Source organism: Vidua macroura, chromosome 8, assembly GCF_024509145.1.
Source record: "Vidua macroura isolate BioBank_ID:100142 chromosome 8, ASM2450914v1, whole genome shotgun sequence".
Lineage (NCBI taxonomy): Eukaryota > Metazoa > Chordata > Aves > Passeriformes > Viduidae > Vidua > Vidua macroura.
Genome location: NC_071578.1, coordinates 20,101,640 through 20,118,923, shown reverse-complemented (window position 1 = coordinate 20,118,923; position 17,284 = coordinate 20,101,640). Strand labels below are relative to the sequence as shown.

General features: G+C 39.4%; 1 protein-coding gene across 1 annotated transcript in view; it reads left to right on the top strand.

Moving 5' to 3' along the window:
* Positions 1-17,284, top strand: part of SORBS1 (sorbin and SH3 domain containing 1) — a 74,279-nt gene that overhangs the window by 30,534 nt on the left and 26,461 nt on the right. The window contains exons 11-17 of the mRNA XM_053983553.1: positions 5,217-5,264; positions 5,378-5,501; positions 7,485-7,599; positions 10,791-10,874; positions 13,606-13,671; positions 14,235-14,336; positions 15,681-15,730. Coding sequence (XP_053839528.1) covers positions 5,217-5,264; positions 5,378-5,501; positions 7,485-7,599; positions 10,791-10,874; positions 13,606-13,671; positions 14,235-14,336; positions 15,681-15,730 — 589 coding nt within the window. The remainder of the gene's footprint in view (positions 1-5,216; positions 5,265-5,377; positions 5,502-7,484; positions 7,600-10,790; positions 10,875-13,605; positions 13,672-14,234; positions 14,337-15,680; positions 15,731-17,284) is intronic.

Sequence of the window (17,284 nt, the reverse complement as noted above, 5' to 3'; positions counted from 1 at the left end):
TTAAATAAAAGCATTTTATGTTAATTAGTGTGTACTCTGCACCACAGAACTCAACCAATGTATTTGAAATCTTTGAAGTCAAAGGTAGTGGAACAATGAAGTCCAAAGAAAGGTCTGAGTTGTTCTGAAAGGTGAACTGCTATGCCCTCATGAAATCAACTGTACTATTTGAGGCCAGAAAAGCTGATAATAATTCCATACTAAGAGAAAACAGATCCCTGAACTCCAGTTTTCCCCACTAACCCAATCCACAGACTTTTAAAATACAATAGGTTATCTCTGAAACTTCTCTGTTCATAAGAGGAAACTTTTTACACTGTTAAGCTTTAGTACCTGCACAACAAAGCATGATTTCAAGTTCACTGAAACCAGTGGAAAGGTTTCCATTAATTTTTGGTGAGTTCAGAATCTGAACTCTGCTTTTTCAAAACCCTAATCTTTCTCCTATGCAAACCTAGAATTGTGGTGAGCACTTGCAAACTTCATAGTGGTGAACTCTCAGGGGATTCCCACCTTGGGGCACTTCTATGCCTGACTGCTGATACATTCACATTTTTCTGTGTGAGAAATGGCTGCAGTAGCACTTGCAAGCTGAACCCTCTGAACAGCCTGACACGCAGGCAAGCGCAGCTCAGGTCTGTGCTTCTGGAACAAAATGCAGAGCATGCAAAACTGGAGCTGTATTTGCTGTTGCAGGTGCTGTCCTGATGAGCTTTATGCATAGATAAATGCTGTGCTGTAGTGGATGGGATGAGGAGGAGTTAAACTATTTCCTAATCCTACTGCTCCTAACAGAGGTTCTTTAGCTCAGCTAAAGCCCATGCTCAGATGGAGGAGAATGAATTCAGTCCCCTTGGCTTCCAGGATCTCTCACAAGGCCCAGACATGCAAGGCAGCAATGAACAAAGAGGTATTCTAGGTTGTGTCATCCGAGAACATCAGCATGAGAGGGACTGTAGTCGACTTGAATGGATTCTTGGCTCACCCTTCTTCCCCTTAAAATCTGTCCTCTCTGTTCTTTTTTGCAAATCATGTTCCTCTCCTTAGACAATCCTGAAGAAAACCCTTATTGCCCTACCTACACATTTCCTGAACTTCCTGAAATCCAGCAAAAACCTGAAGGTACCAGAAGTTTAGTCAGAGTATCTGTTGTCTTGTGCTTTGAGTTAACTCTACTATAGTGCCCTAATAATAACTAGATTCAGGTTCTAGTTTTCTGTTACACTGCCTGGAAATTCAATTATGCCCAGTATACCTTCTGGTGTGATGCATAAAATAACTAAATCTTTGCTAATCCATTAATCTCTTTTAAAGTACAATACCATAGTGTTATTAAAGTAGGGAATAAAATTGTGGTGATAGAAGTTGGGGGATGAAGCAGAACCTCCACTTCACTGTGGATAGTCTCAAAATCCACTGCTTTTCTCTGCTGCAGAAGACAATCCTTATTCTCCTACATACCAGTTTCCTGCGTCTACTCCTAGTCCTATCTCTGAAGGTAATAATAAAGGTCCATATATTTTTCTTCTGCACAAATGCTGCCTTATCAATTTATTTTCTTCCTGGAGTTTTTTCTAGTTGCTGAGCTTTATGCTGCCTCATAATGATTTGCTGCACTCTAAGCATTGCCTTGACTGTATGATGCCTTTTTGGCTTTGCAGTGCTCCTCTGGCTTTGTAACTAGTATTTGACTAATGCTGCAAATTTGGGATTTGCTTGGTTTTCTGCACTTATCAGTTGCGTGTGCAGTGGTTATTTAACATGTCTAGATTGCTGACTTTATGTGTAAAGATGGGTTTAACTGAGATTTCTCCCCCCTCCCCCAAATCAATAAATGTCATTAATTATTTGCTTCTGGTTTTTAACATTAACATAGTATTAGGGCCAGACCCAGAATGTCACTGAAGTATATTAGTAAAAAAGCTACTTGCTTCAGTGGGTTTTGGATCAGTCCCTTAGTGTAGTCTTTTAAAATAAAAATAACTTGATAGCATAGGTTCAGGGCTGGTCATAGATGCACTTGGCATATCTAGGCAAGGACAGAGTTTGGATTCATCAGCACGTGTTGCAACTTGAAATAACACTGTCTTTACCTTATCTCTTCATGTGCTCAGCAGATTCCGTTAAACTTCATATTCAAATCAGAATACTTTGCAGTCATACTTCAGGGATGGTGAAACAGCATCTATTGCAGTGACAATTGTGTGACTGTGGAAAATATTTGTATATGAGAAACACTAGAATCTGCTGGACACATTGGGTGTACAGACATTTCCTGATTGGGAAGTTATTGGTGACAGCCTTGTTGTCTTGGTGCTTTGGTGACACTTTAGATCCTGCAATCTAGGAACTTGCCTACTTAGCCTGTGCCTCAAGCCAGCCCTGGTGAGACACTTCATTAACCATTTTATTCAATATTGTATTAAACATCTGGTGGGTATTGTGTAAGAAGAAAGCATGCAGTATTAGCTGAGATACTCAAAGAAGGCAAGGAAATGTAAGGTGTATTTCACTGTTAAAAGAAACGTGGATGAAGTGTCGTACAGGTATCTAAGATACTTGATAATTCTTTACTGAAATATATTAGATGGAGAGCCCCGTCTTGCAAATTGTAATGCAGGATAAGTTATTTTCTCTTAGCAGAATGGTATGTGAGTATGGGTGTGAGAGAAACTGTTTCAGAAATTAATGGATAAAAGTGTTTTACAGAGAATATTTCCTTGTTCATAATGAGGTTTGAAAATCCATTTTGCTCATCTGGACTAACATAGTTTTCAAACCCCATGATGACAATATATTAAAGAGTCTGTTCTCCCATAAATGTCTCCTATGGACTTAGAAATGTGCATATGAAAGTAATTTGCTGGTTTATATAGTTAAAATTTTATTGGACTAAACACTAATTTTTTTTCTCAATATATTGGGAAACATTTCTCTAATATTTGCTTGGATTCTTTTCTTGATAAGAAATACAAAATATTTGATGATGTAGAAGAGTTGGAGGGGTTGCAGGACATGTTTCATGTTTAGAAAACACTTCAAAGATCCATAATCAGTGGCAGTGTTTATATAGAGATGGGTTGGAGCCTCGCTTTCATACAATTAATGTCAGAATGGATTGATGCATAGGATCTCCTAGAAACATCAAGATCTGGGCTCCCTTCAAAAGTATATTCAGCATTTCTGAAACCATACAGAGTATGTCCAATTCATGAAATGAAATCCAACCCTGCAGATTCTCTACCATCTAGAGGGAAATAGCCTCTCTTCTTTAAAGAAATTTGATTTTGAAGTTACAAACATGTGATAACCTTTTTTGTGAAGTAGAGTCCCATAGATAGAATGCAGCTTTGAGAAACAGAAGATATTTTAATACTCAATTCTGATTTACTCTTTAATGTTATCAAATCACTCTAGATTTGTTTCAGTATTTCTTGTTTAAAAAGGAAAGAAATGTAGACACTCTTCTTCATAAGATACTCAGAGACAAAGCATGCCTATTCTCCTCATTATTGTAGATATTAGAATATAAGAAATTGGAAAACAGCCATTATCTGAAGGGAATTTTTATAGTATGGTTTTTCTTGTTTGAATGATGAGTTATAATGAATGTTGATATTTCTCTGCCAGTAAGTAAATATAATTATCTTTGATTAACAGCACTAAAGAAGATTATTAGAGGTGAATAGCTGTAAAGGTAGTTTTAGACATTTGTTTATCTGTACTTGTAGAGACTAGTGAGTTTTGTGATTTACCATGTATTTTTCTATCTGAGTAAAACAAACTTGTATTTAAGAATACAAGTCATTTTTGTCAACACTTCAGCATAATATAACTATTTGGTTTTTGTCAGTAAGGTTTAAAGCATGGGAATTGGCCTTCTTAACCTGAAGGTTATGATGGACATAATAAGAATCAATAACCATCTTTTTAGAACTTTAACCTTCTAATTTATTCACCAAGAGAACTAAAGCAGATAGGTTAGAAGTTTAGACTACCCTGAGCCTTCCTGAAAGGCTTGATGAAGGCTTAAGTGCAACTTCAGGTCAGCTGTGTTAGCCAAATTGTTTTTTCCCAGCAGATGAGATTGGCTGTAGCATCTGATTGATGTCCTCCATGAGAGAAAATTTAGAACTTGTTTCAAGGTGTTGATTGTCATCACTAAATTCACATAACACTTTTTTTGAAATGTTTTTTTTATCTAGTTGATTCTAGCTTCATCTTCTTTGTTTTTATGTCTTTTTCTCTGTCACATTGAGTGGTTTCTTTGCAGAGATATTAGTAATACTTTAGCTCACAATTCTCTTTGCAGTCACAGAATCACAGAATATTCTGAGTTGGAAGGGACCCTCAAGGATCATCAAAGTCCAACTCCTGACTCTGCACAGGACACCCCCAAAAGTCACACCATGTGCCCAAGAGCGTTGTCCAAACACTTTCTGAACTGTCAGGCTGGTGCTGTGACCACTTCCCTGGGGAGCTGTTCCAGTACCTGATCACCCTCCGGGTGAAGAACCTTTCCCTAGTGCGCACCCTAAACCTCCCCTGACTACTTCAGGCCATTCCCTCAGGTCCTGTCACTGTCACCACAGAGCAGAGATCAGTGCCTGCCCATTCTCTTCCCCTCAGGAGGAAATTCTAACTGCAGTGAGGTCTGCCCTCGGTCTCCTCTTGTCCAGGCTGAACAGACCAAGTGATCTCAGCTGCTCCTCACATGGCTTCACCTCTAGACTCTTCACCATCTTCATTGCCTTCTTTTGGATGCTCTGTAGTAGCTAAATACAAGAGTCATATGTGATTGTCAGCAGGGCTCCTCAGCTGTATTATTGTGTCTAGTACCTAATGAGTTATTTTAATAATATACTATGGCTTTTGGATCCTCTGTTTATCTCTCAGCTTTTGATAAAGTGGATCTATAACCCTTGCTGTAGGCGAGTTTTATGATAAAAAGGGGTTATTTTCTAAAGTACTTTGAGAGCCTGGAGAAAGGTATTAGTGTAAATAGTATATTAATATTTATATCTAAACTAGGAATTATTTTCAAATGCAATTTAAACCTCATTGGAATTTTATTCTTTAGGATCCTCTTCCTGTGGTAAGTATTAGGCATATCACTCGAATTATGGTGAATGCAGTAGTAGAAGAAATTAAAGGGTTTCTGGTGCTTCTTCTTTGGGGCTTTTTCAACTCACTTGCAAAATGCTTTTGTCTTTCAGATGAAGATTCTGATTCATTCTCTCCTCGTTATTCCTATTCTGAGGACAGTAAGTAATTCACGTTTCTGTTAAATCTGTCAAAAAGAAAGGGCATGTAAAGCATGTATTTGTTTGCCTCCTATCCAGTTCACCAATATTCCTATATGTGATATATCCTACAGGCAGAACCCAAGTTCCCCGCTCCAAGAGTGAGATGGACAATATTGATTCAGAGAAGGTTATAAAGAGGTCTGCCACTTTGCCACTGCCAAACCGTACTTCATCGCTGAAATCCAGCCCAGAAAGGTGATCTGAACTAAGCTGTATATAGACCAATTCTCAAAGAATATCTGAAAGCTGTCAAATGGGAAGGGGATAAAAGTGTGGGATAAAAGTTGTGGCCTTAGGTCCACAACTCCAGTTCAACTTTTTTGGAAGTTGGATATGTAGTTTTTACTCTGAGTCTTTTACTAGGTGGCAGTGGACTCCTTCATTGTCACAGCCCAGCCCCCCGTTCTGTCTGTCTTTTTCATCAGGCGTCACACAGTTTGTTGCATAGTCTCCTGTCTGGGTGAAGAGTTGGGTGTCATGCTTATACAATGCCTACCACATAGGCACAGTGGAAACTCTTGGCCCAGTGTGACACTGTAAAGGCACCTCAGAATACAAGAAAGTAGTGATAATTGTGGAGAAGCAAAATTTGGATTTGAGTCTTGGTAAAAACTTAGTTTTCCATCTCTGAGGAGTCTTACCCATATAAACTTTCTTGCAAGTAGGTTCTAGTCAGCAGTGTCATTTCTGATCTTTAGGATGACTTCCCTCCTGGCTTTTTTTGCTTTGTTTATTACCATGTGTTTTTAACCTCTTTGTAAAGTAAGGAATGCATATACAAATGAAGGGAAAGTAGAATGAGCAAAGAATATTTTGTCCTGCTGAATTTTCCCAGCTCTTGAACTGTTCCTCCCTCCTTTACCACCTTTTACATGCTCCTAGTGTTTTTCACTTGCTGCCTTACGTGAGCAAAGCTGTAATTTGACATATCTCAGGTCACTGAGCATTTCAGGTCACTAGATTAGGAGAAAAAGTTTACTGATAGAAGGTGTCTTCCTTATGCAGGAATTTAAGACATAGTGTATTTGCCCTCTGAGAAAACTCTTGCAAGTGAGAGGATTACCATCATTAATGCTTCCTATTATCTAGTGTCAAACCAGTGCCTCACCAGAATTTTCTTTGTGATTGGAGTCTTAAGCAATCAAGTTAGTCTGGACAGGAAAGATCATCCTTATTGAAATTTGTAGGCTGTTTGTATGCCAAGCATTTTGGCTGTCATCTTGCTTTACTTTAGAAAGAAAAAAATTAAATGGGTTGTCTTTGTCTCTTCTCAGCCAGCGGAGAGAGTTTAGGCAGATCAGTGGTTTGTTTCTGTCCTAGCCAGATCAGAAAGGTAAGGGAGAGAAAACCTGGAGCAGCAGTTTTGTATAGATGCCTCAGTTTTGTTTGGTGAATTCTGGGTGAGATGAACCCACATACACATTGCCAATCAAAGACAACATGCCAAGAGCAAAATCAGAATTAGTTTATCATCTTAAAAGGGCTGATTTTTATTTTTTTTTGGACTGCATTTGTTACTCTGCATTAGGGATCTGATTATATAAATTTTGAGACCAGGAGGACCTTGTAGGATATGGACCCTGAATGCTTTGTGACTGTTGTTGTTTCAACTGTGTTAGTATAAGCACTGCACAAAATTATAGTGGTTTGGGTAGTCAGTGGACTGTTCTTAGCTATATTAAAACAGAGCCTGAGATAATTTATTCATGTGCCCAGAAAAAACCTCCTCTTGGAATCTAGAGTGCCTTCAGAATCCAGAGCAGTGGTAATCAGGTTATCAATGATGTGGCTAAAAGGCAGAAGTTTAGCAAAAGCAATTTAATCTGAGTTCTGCTTAAAGTTTGGACATGTTTATATTTGTGAGCTTAGTTGAAGCCCATCATTAAACTGTTTCCAGTGGGGAAAGATTTAGAAGTCTGGAAGTTTACTGAAAGTTCTTAGACTAACCCTCCTCCACTCCAATTATTTCAGCAGCTGAGCTGTTTCCATCTCTGCCTGTGATAGACAAACACATGGAGCCCTATCTGAACTGTTCCTCTTCTAGCAGTCTTCTTTCCCAGATTAAAAAAAAGTACCCAGATTAAACCATAATTAACGGGGCGAAGCATCAATCCAAATTGAGCGTTTATTTCCACAGAAACCACAGTATTTTGGGGTAATTGATCTTTCTTTCCTCAGGACTGACTGGGAGCCTCCAGACAAGAAGGTCGACACCAGAAAATACCGTGCAGAACCCAGGAGCATTTATGACTATCAGCCAGGGAAGTCCTCTGTTCTGAACAACGAAAAGATGGTAATGTTTGATTTATCCTAGTTTGTGGCTTTATCCTGCGATTATTAAATACTCTCTAAATGCTTGTGTGGTTCTATTTGGATGGGATTCCTTATGCTGACATTGCAGTGCTCGTGTGATGTTTTTTTGAAAACTGTTTTGCATAACTTCCTAACATTTTTGTTCTCTATAAAGCAAGATCCAGGGGGGATTGAGAGGCTTCTTTCCTTTTGGACGTGTTGTTTTCCGTGTTAAGTATGGATCACTAACCCTAGTTTTTAATCCATGTTTCACACTGTGACCTGTTCAGCAGCTGTTTTGCCAGCTGTACTTTTTCTAGGGCACAGCATTAGCTGATGCAGGAGGGTTGAAGGCATTATGCAACAGAGAAGGCAGGTTCAGTTTTTATGTTCCTCTGTTGCTTTAAACACTGAACTAGTTTTCAGAGTGCCTTTAGTGTGCCTCAGTGGATGCCTCTGAGGTGCATTAGGATATGGCCATTTTCTCTGGATTGCTTTTTTCCTCAGCTGGATCTCACCACTTCTGTGGCAGGACTCAACGTAAGCTCTCCAGCTATGGTGGAATGTAACTTGGCATATTAAGTGAGCTATTACCAATTTCAGTCTGAATTAGTAAGCAGTGCTGTGAATTGTGACAGCCAGGATCATACAAAAGTCTCTTTCTTCAGCCTTGGTTGAGAATACTTGAGAAGGGATAGGCAGAGAGGTGATGCTAACCTCATCGCCCAGTCCAGTATAAATCAGCACAGATCACTAAAGGTGTCCTTCCATGGTGCAAGTGTGACACTGTAACTGCTAGAAAATACTGAATGCTGTTAGTAGTGTATAAAGATAATGCATAAAGATATAATTGTTCTATTAAAGGCATTGATTTAAAGGATTCAATTAGAACTGCTAATTGCATGTGAGTTTCCAAATGTAAACTGGACTTTGTACCTTAACAGCTCAGATGTTGATCCATGCATGGAATAGATAAAGGAATATCCTGAAAAACCTGCCTAGGATTTTACACAAGAGTGAATAGCAATTTAAATCAATAGAAATGTAAGAATCAAGTCTGATGTGGGACCTGATGCTTCTCCTTAGTATTTTGGTGGGTTTTCTTTTTTCCTTCCAAGTGTAATCAAGGTCCATCACTTTTTGAAGATGCTGCAACCAACTTCTTTTCACACCTGTGTCCCTTCATTGACTTCAACAAAGTTGCTCCTGATGGGGGCATGATCCTAGTGCCTATTGCAATGGGCGGTGGATGACTCCCTCTTGATACCACTGGGTGTTGCCTCAGCCCATTAGAGAAGTGCCATTGAGGAGTGGTTTGAACATGGTATGACACCTCCATTCCTGCAGTCCATCCTGGAGCCAGATTTCCGCTGACTTAAGCATCAATTTTGTCTCACGGTAAACAGACAAGATTAAAACTTGTGGCAAAAGGCCAGCTTCATCTGTGTACTTGAGCATTTGCAAAAGGTCTGTCATCACCAGTGGCACTGTTTACGTGTTCAGACTTCATCAGGTACTGAACTGAGCTGTGGAATCAGAGTCTAAAAGCCACAAGCAGAACCATTATCAGCATGACTGAAAAACATTTTACGTACAGAGCTCATCAAAACCAAGATGAAAGTGATAGCTACGCTACTTCCAATGTTATTTTATGAGCTTTAATTTGAAGCCATAGACCAGAGAAGAAAGAAGGCCTTGGGAGTTGTAGCTTCATAGTTTCCATCAGTCTCATTAAATATAACAGTACCATAGTGGTTAGTGACTGCATCTTTCAGGGAGGTACAGGAGATTTGTGAATGTCTCCTGATAATCACACCCACAGCTCTGACTAACAGAATCCCAATCAAAGACTATTTCAGAGCAATGAATAGCCTCCTGTTGATATCATTGAGCTTTGTTTTAATGTAAACACAGTTATAGAAGATGAGTGCTTTTAGTTGGAGTGCAGTAAATAAAAAATAGAGGTATCGATTCCTTTGTGCCTTTAAGAAATAGCCAAATCATTCTCCAGGCCATCAGGCATTAAACATGATGTAACTATTTATCTTGTGTTGCCTCTCATTCAGCATCAATCCTGAGCTCTTTTCCTAGAGCTTTTTTTTTGTGATGCTAGTGGCTATGGCAGAATCGGGGACATCCAAGTCCAGCACTTTCGTCAACTGCCTCAGTAACCCTGTCACAAAATGATTTCCATGAGGACATTGTGCATCTGTGGGGCTCCTTCTTCCTTGTGATGGAGCACTTGGGATCATACTGGCACAGCAGACATTATGTGCTTATATTTTTAATGCACGGAGATCCACTCTGCCTTTGACTAGGTACACTGAAATGCAAGAATTAGCTAGATATCTTTTATCCCACACTTTTGGGGAGTGGTACCTCAGAAGGTTTAGCAATGGACTTTTATTCTCTTACCTCACCAGCAGTGTTTTCAAACAGCTACAACTATTTCAGTTTTTTTTGTTTCATTAAGACAAATGGTATGAATGAAAGGGACTTTCCTTTTCAGCTGTACTGTTTTCTGTCCTGTCTGATTTTCCTTCATTGTAGTTTTGTCTGATACTCTAACATTTATTTGTGAAGAAACATGTAATATTGTCGCTCTATCCATCCTTTCAGAGGTCTTTCAGGATGCGCTCTCTCTGACATGTGTCTCGTATGATTTAGAAAACCACCTTCCACTCTGTTTGCAGTGTATAGAACAGGGTTTCTCACATGCTCATGTGCTGTTAAAGATGCAGTATTTGATTCAGGTCTTACTGAGTCTCTCTTTTTTTAACCAAACGAAGATTTAAAATAATAATAATAATGTATATGCAGCTTTTGACTTGATAAAAGTGTCTGACAGTAGGATTGACGGACTGCTGGTCTCTCTGCTTTTACATTGAGTCTCCCTGTGACTCTGGGCAAGCTGCAGAATCTCTCTCTCTTTGTGGGTCTCCTGACCTGTAAAATGCAATTCATTCATATTTATGTTGGTCACAGTGATGCTATTGGGCTTAACTGATGTTTTCAAAGCAGTTCATGGCCTTTATGAGAAACGTGCTATAGAAATTCCAAATTATAAGGTTAAATATCTACATTTTAAAATGGAAGCCATAGGATCTGCATCTCTAACAGTCCCTTTCTGTGTATTCTTTGCATAATGTTATCCTTCTCTTTCTTCCATTCCCCTATCACCAACTCCTTTAGACTCGGGATATAAGCCCAGAAGAGATAGATTTAAAGAATGAACCTTGGTATAAATTCTTTTCGGAATTGGAGTTTGGGAAACCGGTAAGTTTGATAGTTGCAATGACCAATGAAGTCAACCTACCTTTTTTTAAATTTTTTATTTTTTTATGATTGTCACATCTCTTTCCTAGGCCCTAAATCTGAAACAGCTGCCTTACTCATTTAAAGATGTGATTGTACATAATGTCATCCTGGTACTAACATAAAGCAGCTGTTCTGTGGCCACTTTTAGTGTTTTGAAGCCATTTACAAACATTCCCCACCTTTCAGCACTATGTATCAACAAGGTAATATTTTTTCACGCACCATAGTTCAAACTGCATTTTTGTTGTTAACGTTAGAAATAATACCCTCCTCTCATTCTTAAAAGTCCTTATTCAAAGCCCTTAGTCTCCTTCTGCCTAACAAGATCTAGGATGGCTGACAGGTAGCTTTTAAGTCAAGGAGAATTATTTATTCCTGTTCCTGGCTTGTAAACTGTAGATCAGTAATTTCCAGCTCTACATAAACTGATCATGGCCTTGTTTCCTGCTTATTTCCTTATGCATGTAGCTGCCCATTGCATAAAATGGCATTAGCCTGTGTTGAACAGCCCTTGCCCTTCCCTGAAACCAAAGGAGTTTGAGAACAGTGTTCTTTCTTTTCAAATGGAGCTCTGTTGCTATGTGTGGAGAGAAAAAAAAGGCTTTGATTTCCCCTTTGGAAAAAGATGAACTTAAGCTTAATTATTCAGTAGGACAAATAACATTTTGGTGGAGGGAACACACCGGTGGTCATGGCTATTGGGGAAAAAATGTGACTTTAAAGCATTTTATGGCTTGGTTCTTACTGATTAAACACTATTAACTTAGTTATTAAATACTGTGTAATAAGCTACTCTTACTGCACCAGAGGGTCAGTATCAGCCTCTCACGTGTATTCAAACATAGTGATGGTTTCTCATTTCTGCTTTCCCCTTGAGGTCAGTAGTCAAATGCCTATGCATACAAATTTTGAGTGCTGCTGAGATTCCATGTGTGTACAACAAAACAGAAGTATTTTTTAAGGTTCAGTACTGTCTTCAAAGGCAACTGCACATGGACACTAGAGAGCAGATTTCCTTTAAATCTAATCTTTGTTCTGGCAGAGGTGGCAAAGTTCCTCTACACAGAATGTAGCTACCTGGAGTTGTGTGCTCAGTCTGATCACATTGTAAAAATAGTGTAATTTTTGCTGGAAAGCAAGAATGTACAGTGGTTGAATAGTCTAGTCTTTCATAGAAAACTATGTTTTATAGCTATGGACCTTCCATACTAAGCTAAAGAAGTTTCTGCAGTGTTTGAGATGAGACCTCCTAATGTTTAGGCAGTAAAAGTCAGATAAATCACACCTTGATGAGGCTTTTAAGTGTTGTCAATGTAAGGATTTAACTCCTCAGAACTTGTAATGGTTTAAGGTTTCTACAGTGAGAAGAAATCTGCTTATATTTGTTGCCATGTAATTAATAGCCATCTGGTTTTACAATGAGTGAAGGGAAGGTTTGTCATCCCTGTGGTCTTTTGAGTTAGTGTGAGTTAATGGAAAATATGTAAAAGAAAGAAAAGCATTTATGCCCTTGGTCCTTTCTACATGTGGGGGTATACCTGTTCTTTAGAAGTGTGGATTTGTGCTTTTAGTGTCATGCAGCCTTGGCCTCATTCCAGAAGAGGGTATCTCAGGGCAATCTGTCTCATGTTCAGCAGACCATCTATTCTGGTGACAAGTTGCCCACCTTGCTCAGGGCACTTTTGTCAAGTGCTGCTCTCTTATAAGGCTTGCCTTGAACTTGCTTCAGTTCCAAAGCCATGCAGCCATGCTTCCCAAGAACGATGCCAGTTCCTGAATGTGGAACTCCATAAATAGTGTGTCAATGTCGGGCACTTGAATTCAGGATGCCATCTCAGACTTTTATAGCTGGCAAGCCTTTTCTGAGCTTTGTTGCCACAGCCCAAAGAAAATGCTTTTTGTAGCTTTGCTCACTGCAGTCATGGGAGTCCGGTCCAGTCTTTTACTCTGCATAATCCTGCCTGATGCTTACATGTTCATCCAAACAGGAAAAAAATCCATTTTGAAATTGGCCCTTTCAGTTGTAGGATGAATTTTAAATAGCTAGTTCCCAAACTTTCTTGTGTCCCACTCTGTCCACCAAAAATCCCCACAAACAAACCCCCAAACCAGTGAAATAAAAAATAACAACTCTGCATTCTCATTGCCCCACAATGCCACCACAGGGAAATCAGCCGTTTGTTCACATGGTATGTATTCGTACGCTGATGGAAGTGAGAAAGATTTTCCCTTTTCTTTATCAAAGGCCCTTGGTTTACCCTTTCATTTTGAAAAGAAGAATGAGCAAAACAAATGCTTTTTATGACTGTGTGGTTCCCCCCCCCCCCCCCCCATTTTGTTTTGGTTTTTTGTTAAGAATGCTTTAGGCAACAGCTATGGGCACCTTCTAGAGAGTCCAAAATCCCATAGAGCACCTTGCAGAAAAAAATTTCTGAAAACAGCCCCTTCCACACTGCATGTATGTTCCCTTTTGCCCTGCAATGATTTCTTGATATTTATGCTATTGCAGATTTATTCCTCTTTCTCTCTCTCTTTCTCTGTTGTGGTTTGTTGTTATTTTATAATTTCTTTTCAGTGTTGATGCAAATTCCCTATTGTATTTCCCCTCTGTTCTAATCCAATTTCCATATTCTCTGTGATGTCTTTCCTTATCTTCATTTCCTCATTTCCTTCCTCTGCTTTCCATCAGCCTCCAAAAAAGATTTGGGATTATACTCCTGGAGATTGCTCTATCCTTACTAGAGAGGATAGAAAGGTAATTGTGTCTCACGTACGTTGCACTACAGCATCTAGCGTGTATATATGTGTGTATGTGGTTTTCTTTTTTTTCTTGTAGCATTGCTTGGGTTTTGTGTGCTTGTGAGTGATTTTCTTTTTTAATTGGGCTTGAGCTCATTAGCCTAACAATTAAGTAGCTAGTAAATTGATTTAATAAACAATTCTTAAATCATAATCAGCCATAATTTAGAGTGGTTGTTTTGCTATCTTGACTTGCAATGATAATTGTACTAACAGCATATTGCATATTATTACAGTATCTTTTTTTTTTCTTTACAGGTGGGTTTTATAACTTTATGGATTGTAGAAATAGATTCTAGCAGGCCTGTGCATCTCTTGATTTTAATGTTAATTGCCTAAAACTATTTCCTCTATAATGATTGAAACATGATTAGTTGCTAGTGATTTTCTCTGTATTGTCCATACCACCATCCTCTTTTTCAATTAAAAAAGCTCTCTTTTTTTTCAAAATTAACATTCCTTTGGTTTCCCCTAACCCTAAGCATTGTTTTCCCATTCTTCTTCTCCTTCTTTAACCAGAGTGATCTAGAAAAAGACCTCTACCTCTACCAGACTGAGTTAGAGGCAGATTTAGAAAAAATGGAGAAGCTTTATAAAGCACCACATAAAAAGCCACAGAAGGTATTTCCTATTCTTTTCATGCTGCCAATCCCCGTTTCCAAACTCTCTGCTCTAATCTATTCACTGCTGGATGATTATTAAATGAGGTTGGGATAAATAATGGTTCTGAGTGTTCTGACTGCATGGCTTGCTGTGTCGCTGTCAGAAATAATAGAATGTGATGCTGAGAATCCAGCTTGAAATCCATTTCAGATACAGTGATTTTGTCTCTCACCCCACCACCACGTCTGCATTCGGCTGCCCCCACCCCCATCCCAGTCCCCATTTCAGGTTTAGAGTTCAGTGTCTGCAAAAAAACCCTCTCTATTTTTCACATGAATAGGCAGCAGCAGCAATCAGCTTAAAATTCTTGGTTGGCGTGTCACGTCATCATCTCGTGCCTTTCAAGCGTGTTGCCATCTACTCTCCCTTCTTACAAGCCCCGCTCTCTGCTTGGAGCTCACGCCTACCCAAGATTTTGGATATTCCTGAGAGATTTTACACAATTTTCCTTATGCTGCACCTCGCCATGGCCTTCTAGGGCAGGTCAGCTGCCGCTGCTGCTTCGAGGGTCTGCAGCACTCAAACCATGAAATGATAGATTAATTGGTAACACGCCATTTTTTCTTTTTTTTTCTGTTGCTGATTTTTTTTGAAGCTGCGGCATTTTACCAGGACTTGGAAAAGCTGCTTTTTCAAACCCAAGATTTGCTTTTTCTTCCTAGATAGAAATCCTCACATAGATGAGGGGGCACCAAATAGAGAATTGCTTCTAAAATTGCCTTCAATTTTTAAATAATGTGTCTAAGAAGCATTAGATGGATTTAAAGCAAGCGGCTAAGAACTGGCTTTTGCTATTGAACCTGTGCAGCTGGCATTGCTTCTCTTAAGTAAGGAAACTGAACTGAAATATTGCTTTTCTTTTTAGAGCTTTGATATTTTTTGAACGCTGAGGAATGCATTGTGCTGCAGAAATGTAATACACCTTTAAAGCAAAGGCGGGCAGTGACCGGTTGGGGAAAGCTTGGGGAAATAATTATGAGCATGTGTCTCCTGGTCGTGGCCCAGCTGGTTATCTCTTCTTGCTTTTGGCTTTATTCACAATGACTCATTTGCGGACAAAAGAATAGGCACTGCGAAAAGGCATCGGCTGTGCTAAAAACCTGTCACTGCCCTGAAGGAACTCATGAAAATTGTTGCTTTTCTGCAAAGACATTGACAGCTTAAATTGCATTTAGATTTAAACCTCAATGTCTCCTATAGGCTAATATTGAAGCAATAGATGGAAAATTACTTAAGCAAGCCTTTTTCTTTCTCCTCACATGTAAGTGCATATCAATGACTCCTTTGTTTGGACTTTTGCAGAATACAGCAGGTGTTACTCCTCTGGAAACTTCCACAGACCATTCTTCCTAGTAAGTTTTTCAATTGCTTGTTGATGTCTCTTTTAAAATCTGAGGTCATGTAGGACAGGGTGTTGGATGTTGGAAAAACTTTGGCTTTTTGGGGGATGGATATAGACAAATGCATGTACCATAAGAATTATACGTGTGCTTTAGGTGAGTCCTGGTACATTGTCTGTGTTTTGATCCAGAATGTGTTTTGAAGTGATTACATGAGTGATTGCATTGTCTAAGTAAGATTTGCTGATTGTGCTAGGCAGTAGCTTTAAAAAAATCAACAGACCTTTAACTTCATTTGATGAATTTTGCAAATTGACTGTATCTTCATGCAAGTAACATTATTGTGTGGAATACACAAAGATTGTTTGTTACACATGTGCAATAGATTGGCTGCTGCTAGGTATTCCATGTTACGTGCACCAGATCAGATGGATGCCGTTGATGAAAAGCAGTAATTTTCCAGCCTACAGGAAGGACACAGTGGTAGGAGTAACAACACTTCTCAAAGATTTATTGGGCACTGCTTTTTCAGCAGAATATTTAATGAACAGTATATTTTGTGTAAATGAGTTGTACATAGAGTTAGTTTGTTTTAGAAGAGGAGCACACACAAAATGCAGACCAAAATGCTGAGCTGTGTTGAGTTACTTGAGTTATCCTGAATTATTTGAGCCACAGCCAGCCCCTACTGTGAGCCTACTGCTCCTTGTAATTGTACTGAATGCTCCATGTCCATAGGCACAGTGATCCCCTCTATGAGGATGGTTTGTTAAAAAAGGCAGTTTCTCCTCCAGATGTCCATTAATACTGTGTATGTTCACTGCCCCTCTGGGGGCCTTAGAGATCTCCTGTCCTTCTTTCAATCAACACAGTTTCCTTCTGTCTGTGTTCATTCTGCTGGGAAACCCACACAACCACTGCAACTGTTTCACTTTGGTAGGAAGAGACGAGTAAAATAAATAGAAATCCCAGAGATTAGCATAAATATTGTATGCTTGCAAACAACTGGTAGGGTTTCTGTTCATGTGGCACTGTCTGTGCCACACAGAGCATTCAGGAATGCCAGTGGAGAGGAAGCAAGCTGAGTATGCTGGGAATGGGACACAAGAGTGAGGCCCGGTGGAGTTACACATTTTTCCCTGCCCTGCCATAGAGGGCAGAGAGAAAAGATAGTTGGAGTTTATTGTTTCGGGGTTTTTTTGCAATGTTGCTCTCCCTTCACTCACCTGATGTTGCAGGCTGCTTTGGCTCCAATGCAGTACTGCTTGCTGGCCTGAATAAGGAGCAGCTAGTAAAGAGATTCACCAAATGCCTCCTCTGTCGCCCCCAGGTTTAGTCCCAAAGGAGGATTGTTTTAACTCTTTGTTTTTTAACAACTAGGCTAACAATTAACCTCAGGGCAATCATTATTCCCTGCAGCAACTGGCTGGGTTTCCTCAGGTACCTGAAAAAGAGATGCACTCTTTATCAAAGAGATAACCCTGATAAACAACAGCTTTGTAGCTATGGGTCTGTTTGAGCATTGTCTAGGTTGAAAAACTGACCGCATTCCCTTTCTCTTTCATG